Here is a 23,194-nt window from a genome sequence, read left to right as displayed (position 1 = left end):
TCCCACATTTCTCAACCAAGTCAAACAATTCCAACACCAACCAATTCAGCTCATTCAGGACATTTGTGCCATTAATCACCTTCAAAAAAGTTTCACTTTTCTTGAAATCCCAAAATTTCCAGGAAATTCCCATTGCAATTAATGGGAATTTTTCCAAAGTGCCACGATTGCAACATTTCTCAAGCCATTTACACCATTCCAGCGCCAACCAATTCAGCTCATTCAGGAAATTCAAACTCACACTTTCCCAAGTTCCAAACCAAATTCTGCTTTTCCTGGAATTTCTGGGATTCCTAAAATTCTGTAACACCAATTCTCAATTGTCACTATTAACACACTTCTCAACCAATTACACTCCATCACCAACCTATTTTGCTTATTTGGGACATTCAAATTAACACTTTCCCAAGTTCCAAACCCAATACTGGTTTTCCTGGAATTTCTGGGATTCCTGAAATTCTGTAACAGTAATTCTCAAACGTAAACTGTTAGTATTAACACATTTCTCAACCGATTACACTCCATTCCCAACCTATTCTGCTCATTCAAGACATTTGTGCTATTTGTCACCTAAAAAAATTTCAGATTTTCCTGAAATTCCCAAATTACCAGGAAATTCCTATTACAAGGAATGGGGCATTTTTCAAAGCGCCATAATTCCCACATTTCTCAGCCGAGTCAAAGGATTTCAACACCAACCTATGCAGCATATTCAGGACATTCATGCTACCGGTATTTATCATTTTCTAAAAAATCCTGCTTTTCCCAAAACTTCCAAATAACCAGGAAATCTCCATTGAAATGATTGGAAAATGTTTCAAAGTTCTACAATTCCTACTTTTATTGACTGATTCAGTTTGTTCTAACACCAACTCGTTCAGCTCATTAATTTTGTTAAATGGCGCTACCTTGGATGTATGCAAACTTTTTTAGTGTTAGCATGTTAACATTTTATAATAGCAAATGTGGACATTTTAACCTAATCATAGATTTTGTTACTTGGTCGAATCTTAGAAGTATGCTAGCTTTTTCCCTGTTAGCATGCTAACTTTTTTTATGCCAGCATTTGAACAAAAATGTCTAGGTTCTGTTGCTATGTAACCTCTTGCGGTATGCTAACTGTTCTAACTATTCCAACAGTTACCATTTCAAGATTGATAATACATTATCACCGTTTTGTTAGATCCACTATGGATTGGACTTTCACAATATCATGTTAATTATAATAATAATAATAATAATAATGGATTAGATTTATATCGCGCTTTTCTATTGTTAGATACTCAAAGCGCTCACATTGAAGTGGGAAGCCATCATTCATTCACACCTGGTGGTGGTGGTAAGCTACATCTGTAACCACAGCTGCCCTGGGGTAGCGTGGCTGCCAGTTTACGCCTACGGCCCCTCCGACCAACACCTACCATTCATTCATCATTCATTCACCAGTGTGAGCGGCACTGGGGGCAAAGGGTGAAGTGTCCTGCACAAGGACACAACGGCAGCGATTTGGATGTCAATAGGTGGGAAGCAAACCTGCAACCCTCAGGTTTCTGGCAGGGCCGCTTTACCCACTACGCCATCCCGCCCCCTTCTCGACATCCATTGCTTTCGGTCCCCGGGGGGGGGGTTGGCCACATATGTGGTCCTCTCCAAGGTTTCTCATAGTCATCATTGTCACTGTCACCGACGTCCCATTGGGTGTGAGTTTTTCCTTGCCCTTATGTGGGCTCTACCGAGGATGTCGTTGTGGTTTATGCAGCCCTTTGAGGCACTTGTGATCTAGGGCTATATAAATAAACATTGATTGATTGACATTTCAGTACAGCTTCTTTACAACCATCCCTACATTGCATCTACAATTTCAGTTCGGCGTGAGCTCTTCAACATTCTAACCATTTCCTCATTCAAACCACTTCTACATTCATCATGCATTGAAATAGCATGTCAGTTCGGCGTCAGCTCTTTAACATTCACACTATTCTTACATTTCTTCTACATTCCATCATCATGCTACAGAAATGTCTTTATCTCGTTACCACTATTATTACTAAGAATATTGTAAGCTCAGGAAGATAATTGAAGTTAACGTCATGGTGTTTTCATGGCTGTCTGTGAAGGGATGGTACATACAAATACAATTTTAAACTTCCTTTTCTTAGGTATGACGGTATTGTTTGACGGTTCAAGAAACGACCATTTCCAGGATCTGGTGTCCTGGGCAGAAGAGAATGGCGTCTCCTGTGATGGTTTCAGAATTGCCAACTTTGGAAAAGAAGGCTATGGCCTCCAAGCCACCAGAGACATTAAGGTGAACAAAACACTGCTGTCAGCATACATCTATACATACAGTAAGTAGCCAGAACAATAGTATTATATAACATGCTACTTCTGCTAAGAAAGTATATCTATTTGTTTGTTTTATTGAATTTCTTAAATACAACTTACTTCTATGCGTATTAGTATTTGAGCACATTCAACAACACTGTGATAATAATGATCATTTTAATGACAATAGCCCTTTTATGACATTTTTATATTATTACATCCCAGGTCTGCACACGCTGTTGAGTGTCTGGCATTTGGATCTTAGTAGATCAGTTCCACAGTCTGTTGAATGACACAATACGATTATATTTATATTTTCTCTCCCAATAGACAAACTGGAAACATTCATTCACATTTCAGACATATTTGAACATTGTGAATAATCAATGAACTTGTTAAATGATTGATTGTATTAAAAGTTTTAGGTTTTGACAACCCTAATTATGCACAAAACCCCAAAATTAGTAAAGTGGTCATGTTGTGTAAATGGTAAATAAATTAAAACATTTTAAAATTCATATCTTTATCCAAAGATAAAACAGCATATTGTGAACATGTACAAATCCCAAATAATCCTCTTAACAAAACACATAAGGTAGTTCAGTTTCATACACACAAAGAACAACACTAAGAAATTAGTCTTTGTCTCAGTGTTTCTACTAAGCCATCAGACTTTCAGACACAGCCTATCTGGGACTGGACAAAGCAACAACAAATACAAAGTACAAAAGCAGTGAAGTTGTCAGCTTGTGTAAATGCTAAATAAAAAGAGACTACAACAAATCCTTTTCAACTTATATTCAATTGAATAGACTGCAAAGACAAGATATTTCCTCTTCACACTGACAAACTTTCTTCTTTGTTGCAAATAATCATGAAGTTAGAATGTAATGGCAGCAACACATGTCAAAAAAGGCATGTTTACCAGTGTGTTACATGGCCTTTCCTTTGAACAACACTCAGTGCAGGTTTGGGAACTGAGGAGACACATTTTTGAAGTGGAATTCTTTCCCATTCTTGCTTGATGTACAGCTGAAAAGGGGCTCCTGAAGCCACTTTTCATTGAAGCTTTGCTTCTTGGGTTTATTGCTCTCCATGACGAAAACAATAAGAGGCAGGAGTCCTACTGCCGGAAATGCAGTATTTGTGATCGATAAAACTTTCGGCAAATCGAAATTTAAGAAATTTTACCGGAAAGTGCATCGCTTTGAAGTCCACCAATAATTAATAATAATTCGACCCGGCAAATATAAACAAAACAAAAGACCGGCATAAAGCGATAATCGCTAAAAAAACAAACTAAGAAACAACTGTGCGGTAAAAAATAAAATAAAAATCCCCGTCCATGGTATGCGCGGACTTTTGAAAATTCCTTTCTGATTTCAATGCGTAAAAAGACACAAAATGTTAAGGCCAACACTGTCCAAAACCTGTACGTACCTTTTCAGCATTAATGGGGCCTTCACAGAAATTCTCTCAACCTTTTGATGATATTACAGAGCGTAGATGGTGAAATCCCTAAATTCCTTGCAATAGCTGCTTGAGAAATGTTGTTCTTAAACAATTTGTTGACAAAGTCCCACTGGGTATGAGTTTTCCTTGCCCTTATGTGGGCCTACCGAGGATGTCGTAGTGGTTTGTGCAGCCCTTTGAGACACTAGTGATTTAGGGCTATATAAGTAAACATTGATTGACTGATTGATTGAAAGTGGTGACCCTCGCCCCGTCCTTGTTTGTGAATGAGTGAGTATTTCATGGAAGCTGCTTTTATAGCCAATCATGGCACCCACCTGTTCCCAATTAGCCTGTTCACCTGTGCCATGTTCCCAATTAGTCTTTGATGAGCATTCCTCAACTCTCTCACTCTTTTTTGCCACTTGTGCCAGCTTTTTTGAAACATTGCAGGCATCAAATTCCAAATGAGCTAATATTTGCAAAAAAGAAGAAAGTTTGTCAGTGTGAAGATGAAATGTCTTGTCTTTGCAGTCTCTTCAATAGAATATAAATTGAATTTTTTTTTTTTTATTCTCTTTTTATTTAGCATTTACACAAGCTGACAACTTCACTGCTTTTGGACTTTGTATAATAGGCAAACATTTTAATGATAAGATTATGCATCTTATTACCTGTTGGTTTACACTGACTGAGCAACTTAATCGCTCAATATTTTCTTTTTGTATGCAGGCAGAAGAAATGTTCTTGTGCATTCCGAGGAAGATGCTGATGACAGTGGAATCGGCACAGAATTCTATTCTGGGTAAGGACTCTGTATTCCTTTAAAATAAATATTTTGTCAATAGTGTAATAGTTGAAACCGCTTTGTATTATCCAGTCACGTTATTAACTGATCAATATATCGATAGATTGGTTTATATTCCTAAATTTATATCGATCTGTGCTTGGCAACTTTTCCAGAAGCTAGGTATCGATCCAACATCCTTTTAAAAGGCAGCGTATTGATTTTATGGATACTATAAAAATGCAAACATTGGATTTAAAAATGGCAGACTTTATACGAAGTTTGGCATTTTGAATGATAAGGACGTGAAATCTGCAAACGCCACAAGACAATATCATTAATTACAAAAATTACACAAAAACGTTCAGCTATAGCACTATTGCAGAAGCCACCACAAATAAAAACGTCACAACATAACTACACAAAGCTACAACTTAACTTTAAGCCACAAAGGAGGAGACAGACAAAATGTATATTAATATTTATGACTGAAAAATTGGTCACACTTCACGTAGTTTTCCAACTTCCTTTATCAAATCTTCGGTCATTTGGTTCCTGTGTCACTGAAACTTGTCCGCTGTTAGTTCCATCACGTATTTATTATGTTCAATGTTTATTAAAATGAGAGTAGTAGCAGATCAAACCACTGCTCATTTAATCTGGGGAAAAAATGCCTGCACTTAGTTTCTCTACTTACTGCTCACTCAACCTGAAGGTACGTTTGTTTTTATATTATGGTATTACTTTTATGTTGAAAAACAACAGCAAAAGTCGGAGGTAAATAAATTTACTGTTACCATGTTGGTTACTGTACTTTTATTGAACATTGAAAAGTGTTTCCTCCTGTTCTTTCAACATAAAGTGTTGGTTTGACTTTATTGAAGTAAGATGTGAATGCATTGACCATTGCTAGTTGTTTACTTGCCTGTTGGTATCCATATCTCATTTATATCTAATTCCCTTACAAGAAATAACAGGACTAAAGGAAACTTCACCTGCAGTGTACAGTATCCATATTTATTTCAAAGTCACAACAATTGGGGATTTTTTTTTTTGCTGTATTGATTTAAACTCACTGAATCATTTCGTTGTTTTCTAAAAAAACAACAACATGGTCCCTGAATCATATCGGCCACCACACGTTTTGTCCCAAAAAATCGTTACATCCCTTCTAATTACAGTAATATAGTACTTTTGAAAACCGCTCACTAGGCACAATCAGAGTAGGCAGGTAAGGCATAACCTCATTTATCATGAAAAATTAGAAAACGGAAAAATTAAAAAGATTAAATAATATTAATATTAGTCCATTAAATTGTGTCATAAACATACGTTTTCTATAATTACAATTTTATTTCGATTTACTAGAATAAAACTCCACAAATTTCCACACAAAGCTAACACCAGTTTTCTGGGTCTCGTGCCGCCCCTGCTTATTGCCTGTCTGTCTGGAAGTGGAAGAGGCCGGGGGCGTGGCTTATTGGCTGGTCATCACAACGTTGCCAAAATAATGTTTGCATAGAAGAAGAATCTACAGCCTGTTTGTTTTTAATGTGGCGTCAATGTTTAGATTTTCAGACCATAAATAAAGCTAAACATTTCCATGCGGCAAATTGGTCAAATTTCTCAACTAATTTGGCTTCAAATAAAGTTTCTACAAGACATTGAAACACCTTAATCCGATCATAATTGTTCTTTTTTTTTTTAAATCGAATCAACACACCTAGATTTTGCAATGGGGAACTAGTTATGGTGAATGTGTTATACTTGTATAGAGCTTTACTACCTTCAAGGTACTTTGACACTACTTCCACATTCACACACACATTCACACACTGATGGAGGGAGCTGCCATGCAAGGCCCTAACCAGGACCCATCAGGAGCAAGGGTGCAGTGTCTGGTTACCAAGTGCGTATTAGAATGTGAATTTTCAACCATCAAATGAATGAATATGCTCATTATTGTGTTTAAAATTAAGCCACTGTCAAAACAGCTCTGAGAAAATGATGAATAATGAAACTTCTGCTTTTCAGGACCGTTGCTCCGCCAGGATCGTATTCTTAAGGCCATGGGCAATGTGTCCCTGGCCCTCCACCTGCTTTGTGAGCGGGCCGACTCTGCATCCTTCTGGCTGCCCTACATCCGAAGTCTTCCTCAAGATTACAGCACCCCCCTTTATTACCAGCAAGACGAGGTACGCCTGCTCCTTGGCACGCAGGCTATTCAGGATGTCCTCAGTCAGTTTAGAAACACAGCCCGTCAGTACGCCTACTTCTACAGACTTTTTCAGGTAAGAAAATGCATCCAACACATTTCAATTAATTAACGTGTTTTCCGGACCATAGGGCGCACCGGATTATAAGGAACACTGCTGATGAGCGGGTCCAGTCAGGTCTAGTTTCATACAAAAGGCGCACTGGATTATAAGGCACTTTAAAGGAGTCATATTATTATGATTATTTTCTAAATGTAAAATACTTCCTTGTGGTCTACATAACATGTGATGCTGCTTCTTTGCTCAAAATGTTGCATAGATGATGTTTTATACATCATCTTCAACTCACTTTCTGACTGTCTCTTCAGGATGCATCTTATGTACGTGCCTCCACTTGGACAGCGTCTTCTCACACTATTAACTACATCCACCATGGACTGGACTCTCACACTATTATGTTAGATCCACTATGGACTGGACTCTCACACTATTATGTAAGATCCACAATTGACTGGACTCTCACACTATTATGTTAGATCCACTATGGACTGGACTCTCACTATTATGTTAGATCCACTATGGACTGGAATCTCACTATTATGTTAGATCCACTATGGACTGGACTCTCACACTATTATGTTAGATCCACTATGGACTGGACTCTCACTATTATGTTAGATCCACTATGGACTGGAATCTCACTATTATGTTAGATCCACTATGGACTGGACTCTCACTATTATGTTAGATCCACTATGGACTGGACTCTCACACTATTATGTTAGATCCACTATGGACTGGACTCTCACACTATTATGTTAGATCCACTATGGACTGGACTCTCACTATTATGTTAGATCCACTATGGACTGGACTCTCACTATTATGTTAGATCCACTATGGACTGGACTCTCAGAATAATATGTTAGATCCACTATGGACTAGACCAGGGGTCACCAGGTCGCCCGTAAAAACCAGATGAGTCGCCCGCTGGCCTGTTCTAAAAATAGCTCAAATAGCTTCTGTGGTCCCCTCCATCCATCCATCCATTTTCTACCGCTTATTCCCTCTTGGGGTCGCGGGGGGCGCTGGTGCCTATCTCAGCTACAACCGGGCGGAAGGCGGGTTTCTTATTGTATCCGATTGGGTTGAGTTTTTCCTTGCCCTGATGTGGGATCTGAGCCGAGGATTGAGACACTCGTGATTTAGGGCTATATAAATACACTTTGATTGATTGATTGAGTGTGTTATGTTCTTTTTTTTCAATGGAACATTTAAAGTTTTGGTGTTGTTTACTGGCCTCAACTTGCAGTCTACATGTATCTCTTGTGTGTGACTGCCATCTTCACAATTATCTTAACACCCTGTACAAAATAAAATAGCTTTGAGCACATGTTTTATAAGGCGCACCGTCGATTTTTGAGAAAATGGAAGGATTTTAAGTGCGCCTTATAGTCCGAACAATACAGTTGTATTCTCTTCTTTCCTGTTCCATCCAGCATGACAGCGGGGAAATGCTTTTTACCAAGACACTGCATTTTATTCATAATACTGCATGCTGTTGAATGAACTTTTTATAGCGGAAAACTAGACCACATATCTGTGTATTATTATTTGTATTATTATAAATATCTTCCTGCCCTTATCTACAGACACATGCTGCTGCCACTGGTCTGCCTTTGAAGGACAGCTTCACATTTGATGACTACAGGTTAGTTTGGATTTTGTTGGGGGAAAAAAAGTAATATGTCAAATAGTTTTTTGTTGCCAGTCAATTGAATGATACTTTGTAGTTAGTTCAGTTCCAAATGTGGCGGACAGAAGTATAAACAGTGTACAGTTGCATTCCAAACTATTCAACCTTCATTTTAATTTATACTCAACAAATATATAAACACAGCATTTTTGTTTTATCCCATCTTTCATGAGCGTAAAATAAAGATCTCAAACATTTTTTAATTTCACTCAGATGTTGTTCATAAATTGGTTATAATAATGTTTGTGAACAGGTTTAAAGACATTATAGTTGCCAACTGCCTTGACTGACCTCCCCACAGACGTTTTTGTCAGGATATAAAATACACAGGTTTGTCAATCAAATTGTGAAATAGTATCATGCGAATGTGTTATATTTAGTTTAGGATTGAAGTGGCACCGCTAAAGCCAGAGCTTCTTCAGGTATGTCACGACAAACTACTGACTTAGTTTCAACTGACTTCAAAATATAGTTGATCACCCTGATGATAGTCTTATGTTGAACTGGTTGTTATAGTCCATGAGGAGTTCTGCAACTTGTTTGTGTGTGATGGAGCCATAGGCATGAGCCAGGCTGAGACAGTGAACCAGCAAGTCTCCTTTGATCTCTGGACATCTTTAATGATCTATTTGATATCTAATACAGACTGGCATTATGGTGCTTTAGTCTTCAGTTCAATGGATGTTTCCAGCTGTCTCAAATTAAAGCGATCAGAATTGATTTGCTAGCTTTTTGAAAGTCTCTTATTTAATTTTATTACGTGTGGCCTATCAGCACCTCCAAGTCCAAGTCCATGGTTCTCGCCCAGAAAAGGGAGGAGTGCCATCCCCGAGTTGGGAAGGAGACCCTGCCCCAAGTGGAGAAATTCAAGTACCTGGGAGTCTTGTTCACGAGCGAGGGAAGAGTGGATGGTGAGATCGACAGGCGGATCGGTGCGGCGTCTTCAGTAATGTGGACTCTCTATCGATCCGTTGTGGTGAAGAAGGAGCTGAGCCGGAGGGCAAAGCTCTCAATTTACCGGTCCATCTACGTTCCCATCCTCACCTATGGTCATGAGCTTTGGGTCATGACCGAAAGGACAAGATCCCGGGTACAAGCGGCCCAAATGAGCTTCCTTCGCCCTTAGAGATAGGGTGAGAAGCTCTGTCATCCGGGAGGAACTCAAAGTAAAGCCGCTGCTCCTTCACATCGAGAGGAGCCAGATGAGGTGGTTCTGGCATCTGGTCAGGATGCCAGCGGGTGTTTAGGGCACGTCCGACCAAAAGGAGTCTCCAGGGCGGCCTGGGTACGCCTTGGGATCCCCCGGGAGGAGCTGGACAAGGTGGCTGGGGAGAGGGAAGTCCGGGCTTCCCTGCTTATGCTGCTCCCCCCGTGACCCTACCTCAAATTAGCGGAAAAAGATGGATGGATGGATGTGTGGCCGACACTGCATCCAAAATTCAAGTGTCAATGGTTCACCTTCCCTGGGCCCATGACTTATTCCAGCCTCAATGCTCATAACAGAAGTACTTCAGTCCATGGGTGACTTTGACAGGAAATGCCCACATTTAACGATTGTACCACCCAGTGTGCACATCTTGGATTAGGGAAGTGAAGTGAATTATATTTATATAGCGCTTTTCTCGAGTGACTCAAAGCACTTTACACAGTGAAAGCCAATATCCAAGTTACATTTAAAGCAGTGTGGGTGGCACTGGTAGCAGGTGGGTAAAGTGTCTTGCCCAAGGACGCAACGGCAGTGACTAGGATGGCAGAAGCGGGAATCGAACCTGCAACCCTCAAGTTGCTGGCACGGCCACTCTACCAACCGTAGATTGCGCCCTAAGTAAGGGGCGCAATGACAGCCTTAAGTCGAGGGGTGCAGCCAGAATCCATGCAGTTGTGCAGCTTTTTACACTTTTAGACATGGGAGAATTGAGCCCTTATCTCGCTGTACGAGGCTCCTGTGCCTTTGGGCAATCATGTTCCACAAGTGCTCAACCAGCGGCTGGATCTTCTGTGACAAGGCAACTCTTTGAACAGCGAGTGGGCTCTGCAGTCACAGGCAGCCGGAGATCCCAAACCCAAAATGTTCTTCTCTCTCCCAAACGTGGATGAAAACTTTAGCACAAGGGTGTCCAAAGTGCGGCCGCAGGTCATTTTTTAACGGCCCCACGGCACATTTTAAAAATACTATGGAAAAAAATTAAAACATAAAAAGCGATATAAAAGAGCAAATGTAAAATGTAACAGGAAGATTTTGCAATGTTTACTCTAATAACACACAGCTGCCATGCAGGCTGTTTCTTTCTTTAAAAAAATAATATGTGAATCAAAACTAGATGTTATTACGAATTATTGACCTATTCAAGGCTCCAATTACGTCACAGTAAATATTCTACTTTGAGATATTTTTGTGGGCAAATGTTGGATATTTTGTGTTGGCCATATAAAAAACTGAGCTGTTTTTTTTTTTCAAAGAAGGGCCTAAAACGAACAAACAAAAAACATAAAGTACAAAAAACTTATAATTGACGAATAGATCTGAAGTTGATCTTGAGACCATTGTGTTAGAAGTCAACCATAAAAAAATATATATATAATTTATCTTTTAACACTTTAATGAGTAGGACCCCTTTGGATCACTTTGTTTTGTTTTTAAGTCTCATTGCACAAAAAATAATAGTGAATTAAAATCAATGGTGTTATGAGTTGTTGACATTTTTACGGCTCCAATTATTATATAATCTCAAATATTCTACTTAAAAATGTATTGGGTGAAAATAATGAATATTTTGTGTTTTTTTTTTTCATAAAAAACATGTTTTTCTTTGACAAAAAGAGCATACAACTTAAATCTTTAAGAACGTCATATTGACAGATAGACCTAATGTTGATCTAGAGATTTAATACTTGAATAATAATAAAAATAACAATACTGAATAATGACACATTTTAACATTTATATTTACCATAACCCTTTGGGGTCCCTGGGATCTAGCCTGAGTGGAGGCCTAAATGTGTATTTTTTATACATATATTGGATTGTTTTTTAAAATAAATGGCCCCCGCTTGCTTTGCTTTTTAAGTGTGCGGCCCTCAGTGGAAAAAGTTTGGACACCCCTTCTCTAGCACATTCATGGTCAAATGTTTTGTTTTTGTTTCTCTACTTCAGCCTAATATCCCCCACAAAGAGCATGTTTCTGATTTTATTCACACCCAGATGGCCACTCAAAGGTAGATTTCGCAACTTCTGGACAGAGAACTTTTCCACTAGCAGTGATATGATGTCTCAGGTGAGAGGGTGTATTTACCAGCCGCACACATAGCTGCTAGCGCTTTGAATTCAACTGCTGCTGGTATGCCTGAACAGGTCATGGATACGATTTGAAGTGCAAAGGTTGCTGCACGTGCTTTCATGTAGAACTGCAAGTGAATGGTGAAGTCCTAGGACCATCATTTCTTTTCAGAGCTCAGTGGTTGACCTGCTGTTTTCCCTGCAGGATTTGGTGATAGGAGGAAAGCTTTTTCCACAATCAGGGTACAATATATTTGGTGGCCATGTGGGTGTGGAAGATAAACTGGTTGCACCCTTTGGTATGTCATTTTATGAAGGGAGCTGTAAACCCTGCCCTTAGTAATGGAGGCCTTTTTGTATCATGCATTCAAGCCAGTTGATGCTCGAGAAATGAAAAGTGTTTCTTTGAAGAGTATGTTGTTGTTTGAAAAAGGCCGTGTTCAGAGGGGTTTGTGTACAGGACATCTCTGCGGCAGCAAGCGGGGCTACACGTCACACCTTTGTAAAGTTTTATATGTGTGTGCACTCTCTTCTAGGCATGTACTATGGAGAGCTCAGCTTGTCTGCTGCAATTCAGGAGATGGCCATCTCTTCTTCAAAATATTGTCTTTTATTTTAAATGCTATTGCTGGTCTTATTTTTTTTATTTTTCTTGTCTTTGCTCCATTTGTAACAATGTGCGGGCGGACACATTATGTCAAGGGGAGGGCTTTTCGCCACCCTGGATCAAGTGCACGAGCGAATACACACACACACACACAACACAAACTGAAGAACTGCTGTCCTGTACGGAGTATCGTTGCATTCCTAGTAGGTATGACAAAGTAATATAATTTAAAATTAATTCCTTTTCTTTTTCCGTTTTACAAATATTTGTAAAATGTGTTTTCTTGTTGTTGTGGCAAGTGGTGTAATACATCTAAGCATTGTTTGCAGAATAGAAACAATAAGAGGGATTTGTTTACAGGTGGGCTGTGTCTTCTGTCATGACCCGTCAGAACCAGATCCCCACTAAGGACGGCAGCCAGATCACACAGGCACTCATTCCTCTTTGGGACATGTGCAACCACATCCATGGACTGGTAGGGGCATTTCAAACTCACTTCTACATAATAAGGCCTGGATAATCACATGGGAACATTGTTTAGCCACATAGTTTTGATTTACATTATTTAGAAATTTAAAGAGGAATGAAATAGGTATTTTCCCTACATAACTATTAAAAGTATCGTATTCATAGTACCGTATTTTCCAGACCATAGGGCGCAACGGATTATAAGGCACACTGCCGATAAATGCTCTATTAATGATCTTTTTTCATATATTAGAACGACCGGATTAAAAAGCGCATTAAAGGAGTCATATTATTATGATTATTTTCTAAATGTAAAAGACTCCCTTGTGGTCTACATAACATGTAATGGTGCTTCTTTGCTCAAAATGTTGCATAGATGATGTTTTACACATCATCTTCAACTCACTTTCTGACAGTCTCTTCAGGATGCACAGTTTTGTAGGGGTGTAACAGTACACAAAAATTTCGGTTCGATGCGTACCTCGGTTCAGAGGTCACGGTTTGGTTCATTTTCGGTACAGTAAATAAAAAAATAAAAAACTATTTTTTTGGGTTATTTATTTATCAAATTTGCAAAATCTTCCACCAAAAATATTTTTCTTAGTGAAATATTTGATGTGAAGTAATGGGAATCTTGGATAGGTCAATAATTCATAAAAACATTGATTTTGATTCAATATTATGTTTTGAGCAATGATAGATAGATAGATAGATAGTACTTTATTGATTCCTTCAGGAGAGTTCCTTCAGGAAAATTAAAATTCCAGCAGCAGTTTACAGAGTTGAGATCAATTTAAAGACAGTTTGAAAGAAAAAAAGCAGCTTTGTTTTATTAGTCAACATTGCGACTTTTTCTAAATTACATCTAACCTTCAAGCTTTTTTATTTCACTTTTGATATGTTTTTGTTATTTTAATATTATTTTTAGAATGTGCCATGGGCCTTTAAAACATTAGCTGTGGGCTGCAAATGGCCTCCGGGGCACACTTTTGAAAGCCCTGCTATAGATAATAAAAAAATACAATCTGATAAATCTATGGGTAAAAAGCAGAGCCTGACGACACATGCACGTTTATCAAAACTCTCTCGCTCTCTGCCCCTCCATCACTAATGTTGCTGTGCGCACAATGATGGGTTTTTTTTACCCTGAACGCACATTGTTAATACACGCAACCATAACTCAAAATGCCAGACATTTGAGCCATTTACTCTGCCCTGACATGTCCGGTGAAAAGAGGACGTATGGTCAGTCTATCCCAGCCTGATCGCTGCTAGCACCAGACATGTCCCCTTTTGCTAGCATGCTAGCAGCGACCGGGCTAGGATAGACTAACCATTCGTCCTCTTTTCACCAAACATGTCCTCTTTTTTGGGGCTGTCTGGGCAGAGTTTCTTAAATGCCTCAAATGTCCGGCATTTTGAATATTGTTTACGCTACATAATATGTCCGCGTGGAAACTCCTTCGGTACACCTCCGCACCAAACCGAAACCCCCGTACCAAAAAGGTTCAATACAAATACACGTTGCGCTACACCCCTACCGTTTTCTTTACGTGCCTCCACTTGGACAGCGTCTTCTCCCCGTCATCTGTGTTGTAGCGGTGTAGCGTGCAAGGATGGGAGTGGAAGACGTGTCAAAAGATGGAGCTAATTGTTTAAATGACATTCACACTTCACTTCAATCAATAACTGAGCAGCATCTCCTCATCCGTGGCTCACTGACTAAGCTGACAAAATAAATTACATTTCTTATTATCATAATCAAATGATAGCTGTCATTTCCATGGGATTATTTTCTAATAATAATGTTTTGTCCCACTTACAATGACAATAACACAAAATACTGTTTTTCATGAGCTGTGCACTAGTATTGTATGTCTGGGTGGGGTCCTGCTTTGGAAGTCATTTGTACCCTTTCAGATATCGAATTAAGTTCCCATTAAAACATTCACGTGTTGCACTATGAGATGTAAGCATGGGATCATGTGTACATTCCTACAACTTTCTGTTTGCAAAATATATCTTTTTATTAGTATTTCTTTGGTATAATAACAGCACGTCATGATTAATATTTATCAATGAAGATTCTTAACAAATGACAGAGTAAGCACACATTTGATTGGTAAATCATAGTGTAACCATCTGGAATTATACACACTGTGTGGTGTTGGAGTTATCCCACTTTTTGTGTGTCTGTAAAGGCATCACTGGCTGAGTGCTTATGTGCATGTGTTGGCACACGTGACAAAGAGCGAGTGGCTGCTGTTGATATGACAATGTTGGTTTTGGTTTGGTTTGTACGGCAGAAAATGACCAGTTATGTTAGATAGAAACGTTTTGGTCATGTCTTTATGATGGATGGATGTCTTGTCCTCTTTAATGAGTCACCTTAGTTTGACAGAATGGCTTCATTGAGCCTTTTTGGGTGATGTTTGGCGAGCCAAATGAAAAGCTTTGGCATGCCGGATGTGCCCCACCATCATCAGCGTGATTAGAATAAATTACACTGAAGTTGTGGTGGAAAAACCAACCACAGACTTCTGATTGGTCAAATGTGCATGACAGCTATTATAGGTTCTCTGTTTATAAGTGGACAGGGATTTATTTGAATTCTGCTGGTAGAAATACGAATCGGAGTGAGTAAAATGTGCGTTTTTGAAAATATTAATATTTTTGTGTGGACATTGCTGAAATCTATGGAGGAAAGAGTCAGTTTTGATTGTTCCCTTAGAACAGGGGTCTCAAACTCAATTTGCCTTGGGTCCACTGGATGCAGACACTGGGTGAGGCTGGGCCACAAGAAAATATTTAAAAAAAAATCCAACATTCAGGTTTTAATGAATTCACCTTCTTTGAACGGCTTTCCCACTCTAGCAACATACTAGCCAACCCTCCCCATTTTTCCAGGAGACTCCCGAATTTAAGTGCATCTCTCAACAATTTCCCGGTGTAAGCGTTGTCCGAAAATTTGTCATGATTTTCACCCAGTCAACAATACCAAAAGAGTGCCGTGTTGGTGGCGTTACCTTTACCGCTTTCTACAACATGTCATCGCTTTTGACTTAACCTCATATTAACAGCGTGCAGCCTAATTATATACTGTAAGAGACTTTGATGGACACACGTGAGTGACTGCAAGACATACTCGATCAACAGCCATACAGGTCACACTGAGGGTGGCCGTATAAACAACTTTATCACTGTTACAAATATGCGCCACACTATGAACACACACCAAACAAGAATGACAAACACATTTTGGGAGAACATCCACACTGTAACACATTATAAACACAACAGAACAAAAACCCAGAAACCCATGCAACCCTTGACTCTTCCGGGCTACAATATACACCCCCGCCTCCCAACACAACACAACAAATACCCAGAACACCTTGCAGCCCTAACTCTTCACCTCGACCGACGCAGGGGGGGCAGAGTTGGGAGGCGGGGTTTGGTGGTTGCATGGGATTCTCGGTATTTGTTCTGTTGTGTTTATGTTGTGTTACAGTGCGGATGTTCTCCTGAAATGTGTTTGTCATTCTTGTTTGGTGTGGGTTCACGGTGTGGCGCATATTTGTAACAGTGATAAACTTGTTTATACAGCCACCCTCAGTGTGACCTGTAAGTATGCCTTGCAGTCACTGACACGTGTTTGCAGAAACCTTACAGAACATGTGGCTGAGACTGTATGCTGTATGTTTGATGAAAAGGTGGATGCTATGACTTGTGTTCATAAAAGCCAAATACAGAAATGTCTAGAATGGTAAGCTGTTAGTACAAGTTGTAGAGGGCATCAAAGGCAGTGTCAACACGGCACCCATTGAACATTGTTGTTTGATTACCTTTGAATGATTGCCTTGAAATTCTGGAGTCTCCTGGAAAATTCGGGAGGGTTGGTAATTATAGCAAATATGACAAATATGACGCTGTCAAGCGCCATTCATATAAAACTCGCCGGCCACACTAACACTAAATTTACATATCAAGTTGCGGGCCGCAAAATAACCTCTCGCAGGCCGCAATTGGCCCGCGGGCCGCGTGTCTGAGACCCCTGCCTTAGAAGGTAACATGCAGCCCCAGCAGGCATATAGGAGAATATTGTTTAATTTGAAATGTGATATATGTATCATATTTGACAATGTATGCATTCTTATCATTGCTGAAAGAGCAGAGGAAGCATAAAATAAACAATGTAAATGTATGTAACCTCTGTGATTATTTGCAGATAACCACTGGTTACAACTTGGAGGATGACCGTTGTGAATGTGTGGCACTGCAAGATTGTAAAGAGAGTCAACAGGTACAAAAAGGGCCTCTGCTCAATTTCTTTTTATTTATGTTAAGCAAGAGTTTTACACACATGCATGTTAAAGACATAGTCCTGTCATCTACATATTTACTCAACAACATTATAGAGACAAGAGCTTTCCTCTCACTATTGGTTTTCATAGTATGAAGTAAGGTGTACGCTAACTGATCTTTAACTCATCTGCATTTCACTCAAGTCTTGTCAAAAATGGGTATGACCTTGCGTTCACCTGGTAAAGGGTGAGATCCAGACGTTTCTTTGGTGTTATTTGGCTCAAAGAATACAATAACATGGACTTGTAAGCCACCTGTGCAAGAACAATGGTTATGGTCTTCAACCAGCATCTTCACATGACCTCAGTTATAGACGAACAAAACAAACATTTGAAATGTACATCTTTCACCTCAAAATGGTTACTCCACAAAATGTGCACGATTGATTCTAAATGTAGTGTACCTCAAAAGCTGTTCTACACCTGTATGGTAAAGTGCAGTGCTAAAACTGTTGTTTTTTGTAATAATTAAGCCAGGACAGAAAGGTGTAACAATATATCAATTATCCACTGCTCAAACGGTACAATTGTTGTCAACTAGTAGCTCTGACCCACTTCCTCAGCGCTAAGCCTTCAGAGTAATGTAGTATATACAGTGGGGCAAACAAGCCAGCGATTGTGCAAGTTCTCCCACTTCAAATGATGACAGAGGTCTGTCATTTTCATCATAAGTACACTTCAACTGTGAGAGACAGAATGTGAACAAAAAATCCAGGAATTCACATTGTAAGAATATAAAAGAATTTATTTGTAAATGATGGTGGAAAATAAGTATTTGGTCACTTCAAACAAGGAAGATCTCTGGCTCTCACAGACCTGTAACTTCTTTAAGAAGCTCTTCTGTCCTCCACTCGTTACCTGTATTAATGGAACTTGTTTGAACTCGTTATCTGTATAAAAGACACCTGTCCACAGCCTCAAACAGTCAGACTCCAAACTCCACTATGGCCAAGACCAAAGAGCTGTCGAAGGACAGGAAAAGAATTGTAGACCTGCACCAGACTGGGAAGAGTGAATCTACAATAAGCAAGCAGCTTGGTGTGAAAAAATCAACTGTGGGAGCAATTATCAGAAAATGGAAGACATACAAGACCACTGATAATGTCCCTGGATCTGGGGCTCCACGCTAGATCTCATCCCGTGGGGTCAAAATGATCATGAGGACGGTGAGCAAAAATCCCAGAACCACACGGGGGGACCTGGTGAATGACCTGCAGAGAGCTGGGGCCAAAGTAACAAATGTTACCATCAGTAACACACTACGCCGACAGGGAATCAAATCCTGCAGTGCCAGAGGTGTCTCCCTGCGTAAGCCAGTGCATGTCCAGGCCCGTCTGAAGTTTGCCAGAGAGCACATGGATGATACAGCAGAGGATTGGGAGAATGTCATGTGATGAAACCAAAATAGAACTTTTTGGTATAAACTCAACTCGTCGTGTTTGGAGGAAGAAGAATACTGAGTTGCATCCCAAGAACACCATACCTACTGTGAAGCATGGGGGTGGAAACATCATTCTTTGGGGCTGTTTTTCTGCTAAGGGGACAGAACGATTGATCCGTGTTAAGGAAAGAATGAATGGGGCCATGTATCCTGAGATTTTGAGCCAAAACCTCCTTCCATCAGTGAGAGCTTTGAATGCTTGACCAAATACTTATTTTTCACCATCATTTACAAATAAATTCTTTAAAATTCCTACAATGTGAATTCCTGGATTTTTTTCCCATTCTGTCTCTCGCAGTTGAAGTGTACCTATGATGAAAATGACAGACCTCTGTCATCATTTTAAGTGGGAGAACTTGCACAATCGCTGGCTGACTAAATACTTTTTTGCCCCACTGTAAACATTTAGCACACACCCACATCTTCACTTACTTGTATTTTATTATCTACCGTATTTAAGTTTTTTTTTTATTTTTTGGCCGTGAAAGACATTTGAACAGATTATACTTCACAATGTGGACCTGACCAAGAAGCAGCATGTTGAAGTGTGGCGATGATGGCTCATCATGTCCTATTTATAAACAAAAATCACTGCTCTGAATCACAAAACAACAGTTCAAGAAGGTTTACAAGGATAGTGGGGAGATACAGCACCAACCTGGAAGGAATGACCAAGACCCCATTAGCTCTTTAAAATCGACCGGTTTGAAGTCTCACGACAATCATTTTTTATTTTCCTGAGGGAACTCTCCTGAAGGGATCAATGAAGTTCTATCTATCTATCTGTCTATCTATCTGTCTATCTATCTATCTATCTATCTGTCTATCTATCTATCTATCTATCTGTCTGTCTGTCTGTCTGTCTGTCTGTCTGTCTGTCTGTCTGTCTGTCTGTCTGTCTGTCTGTCTGTCTGTCTGTCTGTCTGTCTGTCTGTCTGTCTATCTATCTATCTATCAGCTCAGACCAGTTTTAAGCCTCGGGACAATTATCTGTGTAAACTAGACAGATGTGAAGTGTTTGACTACAATAGACAGTGATACAAGGTTACATACAATGACCCAGGTAAGACAATCTAGAACCACAACAACAAGTTTAAGTGTCCAGTATGTGCAGCTCTGCCTACACGCACACACACAAAAATCCCTTTAGTGCCCTCACAAACGATCTGAAATCCTCCAAATCCCTCATTTTAATAACCATATTGCTACAATAATAAATATTTTAAAAAGTAAAATCCATTTTATCCTGTCGTCTGCACATTTGGAGCTGACTGGAGCAGGTCAGATTTGAGGCAGAGAAGGGAGGGGAGGGGGAAGACAAGACCGTGTGTTCACGTTTGTGTTTCCTTGCAACTTTTTGAGACTCACTAGTACTCATGTAGTTAGCATCATCTACAGTGGTGGTCAAAAGTGTAGGTACACGTTTAAAGAACATCATGTCATGGATGTCTTGACTTTCCAATCATTTCTTATGTTTTTGTGATGTAGTGATTGGAGCACATACTTGTTGCTCACAAAAAACATTCATGAACTTTGCTGCTTTTATGAATTTATTATGGCTCTACTGGAAATGTGAGCAATCAAAAGTATACATACAGCAATGTTGATATTTGCTTACATGTCCCTTGGCAAGTTTACCTGCAATAAGACACTTTTGGTAGCCATCCACAAGCTTCTGTGCACATTTTTCACCACTAAATTGCTGGAGTTCAGCTAAATGTGTGACATGGACTTGTTTCTTCAGCAAGGCTAGCAATATTACTAAAGACTCCATTCACATGGCAGACCTCAGGTTCCAAATGTCACCCTCAGGCAGGTCGTACATCCAGACTCAAAGACATTTGAAGCACCTTGTGGAGTTGCACCACTCATGTTGTTGTTTGTAAAACAGACAATGACACTAAAGCTTGAATATTGGATCTAACCATCTTATTCTGAACCTTTGACAAGTTATTTTCCTTTCTTTGGATACAGTCGTGAAGTCTGATACTTCTGTTCTGTCCATGCAGATTTACATCTTTTATGGCACGAGATCCAATGCCGAATTTGTGGTCCACAACGGCTTCTTCTTCCAAGACAACGTCCATGACCGGGTGAAGATCAAGCTGGGCATCAGTAAAAGTGAGCGGCTCTACGCCATGAAGGCAGAGATGCTGGCACGTGCTGGTCTACCAGTGTAGGTGCAACATGTTCTACACACTTCCGATTCAGGTTCTCCTACTCTCAGGTTTACAATAGCTATAACTCACTGTTCTTGTTGACTGGAAGCATCTGGCTTTATTTATATTTCATTGATTGATCTTTGTTCCTCAAAAAGATGGCATACCCTTTTTTTAATCAGGCCAAAATGTTGTCGCCCTTATATTTCTGTCAGATAATGCAGCACTTCTCCCCAAAAAATTGTTGAAATGACCATTTTTTTGGTATTCACATGTTTATTTCTTTTGTTTGCATTGGAAGAATACAATCTGATATTGAAATGAAGTGGACCTAATGATTGCACCCTAAAGTTAATATTTGGTAACACACCCTTTGGAAACAAGAAGGGAAATCAATGACTTCCTGTAAGCATCAATGAGTTTCTTACACCTTGCTAATGGAATTTTGGAGCACTCTTCTTTTTCAAACTGCTTCAGGTCTCTCAGATTTGAAGGGTGCCTTCTCCCAACTGCTGCTTTTACATCTCTCCACACATTCTCTATAGGATTTACATCGAGACTCATTGATGGCCATTTCACAACTCTTCAGCACTTTGTCTTAAGCCATTTTTGGGTTCTTTTTGAAGTATACTATGTCCTGCTGGAAGACCCATGACCTCTGATGGAGACCAGCCCCAAAATTCTTTGTTAATCCTCAGATTTCATGATGCCAAGCACACTGTCAAGGCATCCGGTACCAAAAGCAGCAAAGCATCAGTGACCCTCCACCATGTTTGACTGTAGGGGTGGTGTTCTTTTCTTTGAAGGAGGGGTTGTTGTTCAATGCAAACAAAAGAAACAAACATGTGAATACCAAAGCCTTTGTAATTGTAACAATTTCCTGGGAGGAGTGGTGCAGTATCTGACAGAAGTGCAGAGGTGGCAGTATTGTTGGCCATGGCTGTCTGGGCTGGCAATAAATCAGCTTGAATACAGCATGTTTCAGAAACATTTGGACTGATGAAATAATCCATCAACTCAATACTACCTATGTTGTCTGTTTTGCTACTGCTTTCCATAATCCCTTACAGTACTCTTGACTCTATAGTACCAACTTTGAAGGAGTTCCCAAACCACAGTGCAGCCGTACATCATCTCAGGACATAATAATACCAATAGAAATAAAACTTCAATACAACTTGACTGCACGCTTTTCACTATGCAGGCTTCTGTTGGGGTGTACAGTATTGGTGTGACAAAACACGTTATTAGGTTCACAAGAACAAGATGATATTTTGACGTAACTTTAAAGAAAATTGCAGTGACAAAATATGTGATTTGAAAAAACAACTGTTTTTATTTAACTGAATCACAAAACATTTTTGTTAACATGCTAAAAAGGTCAACAATATATTGAATGCTTGACTAGCAGGTCTAACACAGAAGTGCCTCCAGGTCACATGAGTGCAACTTGGCCTCTAAATCTTTGGCCACAGCTTGATTCAGTTTCATTCTTGGTGGTACTGATTCTATTTAGAATCTATTTTTGGTTCAAAGCAATTCTCGGTTCAAAATCCAAACATTTTTAATAACACTGGGTGCCAGGTCTATGATTATTACAAAACAAAAAATAAACGGCTCTGAAAAGTTGTTATATTACTTGAAAGAAAACTGTTTTTGTTAAATAAAATTCTACCCAAACATTGATTAAAGTCAAATAGAAATAAGGCAACAATACAAGTATTTCTCTTTTCTACAGTAAAAGCAAGTTTGAAGTTTGATGTTATAATGCTTCATATGAATACTGTTCAAAACATGAATGTGATGACATTGATTTGAAATGTTTTCTTTTGTACTTTGCAGGTCTCATGTGTTTGCTCTGCACGCCAATGAAGTCCCAGTTTCACCCCAACTACTCGCTTTTTTAAGAGTCTTCTGCATGACCGAGGGTAACTTTTAGTCTCAATACAACTTCTTTTAGTTCCTCCTGAATGTCATTTACTGACCTGCTTCTCTATATGTATATACTCTATATATATATCTATATATATACTGTATATATATATATATATATATATATATATATATATATATATATATATATAACACACACATATTATATATATATATATATATATATATATATATATATATATATATATATACATATATATATGTATATATATATATACATATATATATGTATATATATATATATATATATATATATATATATATATATATATATATATATATATATATATATATATATAACACACACATATGTATAAATATATACACATACAGGGGCGGCATGGCATAGTGGGTAGAGCGGCCTTGCCAGAAACCTGAGGGTTGCAGGT

At 39.1% G+C, this 23,194-nt stretch overlaps 2 protein-coding genes across 10 annotated transcripts in view; both read left to right on the top strand.

The window, feature by feature from the left end:
• The window catches only part of LOC133542339 (ovarian cancer G-protein coupled receptor 1-like), a 621,591-nt gene that overhangs the window by 373,232 nt on the left and 225,165 nt on the right, over positions 1 to 23,194 (top strand). The gene's annotated exons all lie outside the window — the stretch shown is intronic.
• Positions 1 to 23,194, top strand: part of setd3 (SET domain containing 3, actin histidine methyltransferase) — a 38,789-nt gene that overhangs the window by 13,721 nt on the left and 1,874 nt on the right. For both annotated transcript variants that reach the window (XM_061885827.1, XM_061885828.1), the window contains exons 4-11: positions 2,160 to 2,308; positions 4,510 to 4,582; positions 6,599 to 6,855; positions 8,433 to 8,491; positions 12,781 to 12,895; positions 17,117 to 17,191; positions 20,703 to 20,869; positions 22,695 to 22,780. In XM_061885827.1, coding sequence (XP_061741811.1) covers positions 2,160 to 2,308; positions 4,510 to 4,582; positions 6,599 to 6,855; positions 8,433 to 8,491; positions 12,781 to 12,895; positions 17,117 to 17,191; positions 20,703 to 20,869; positions 22,695 to 22,780 — 981 coding nt within the window. The remainder of the gene's footprint in view (positions 1 to 2,159; positions 2,309 to 4,509; positions 4,583 to 6,598; positions 6,856 to 8,432; positions 8,492 to 12,780; positions 12,896 to 17,116; positions 17,192 to 20,702; positions 20,870 to 22,694; positions 22,781 to 23,194) is intronic.

The sequence above is a fragment of the Nerophis ophidion genome, linkage group LG24 (assembly GCF_033978795.1).
Source record: "Nerophis ophidion isolate RoL-2023_Sa linkage group LG24, RoL_Noph_v1.0, whole genome shotgun sequence".
Taxonomy (NCBI): Eukaryota; Metazoa; Chordata; class Actinopteri; order Syngnathiformes; family Syngnathidae; genus Nerophis; species Nerophis ophidion.
Note: the sequence above shows the minus strand (reverse complement) of the source record. Positions and strands in the feature narration are given on the sequence as shown.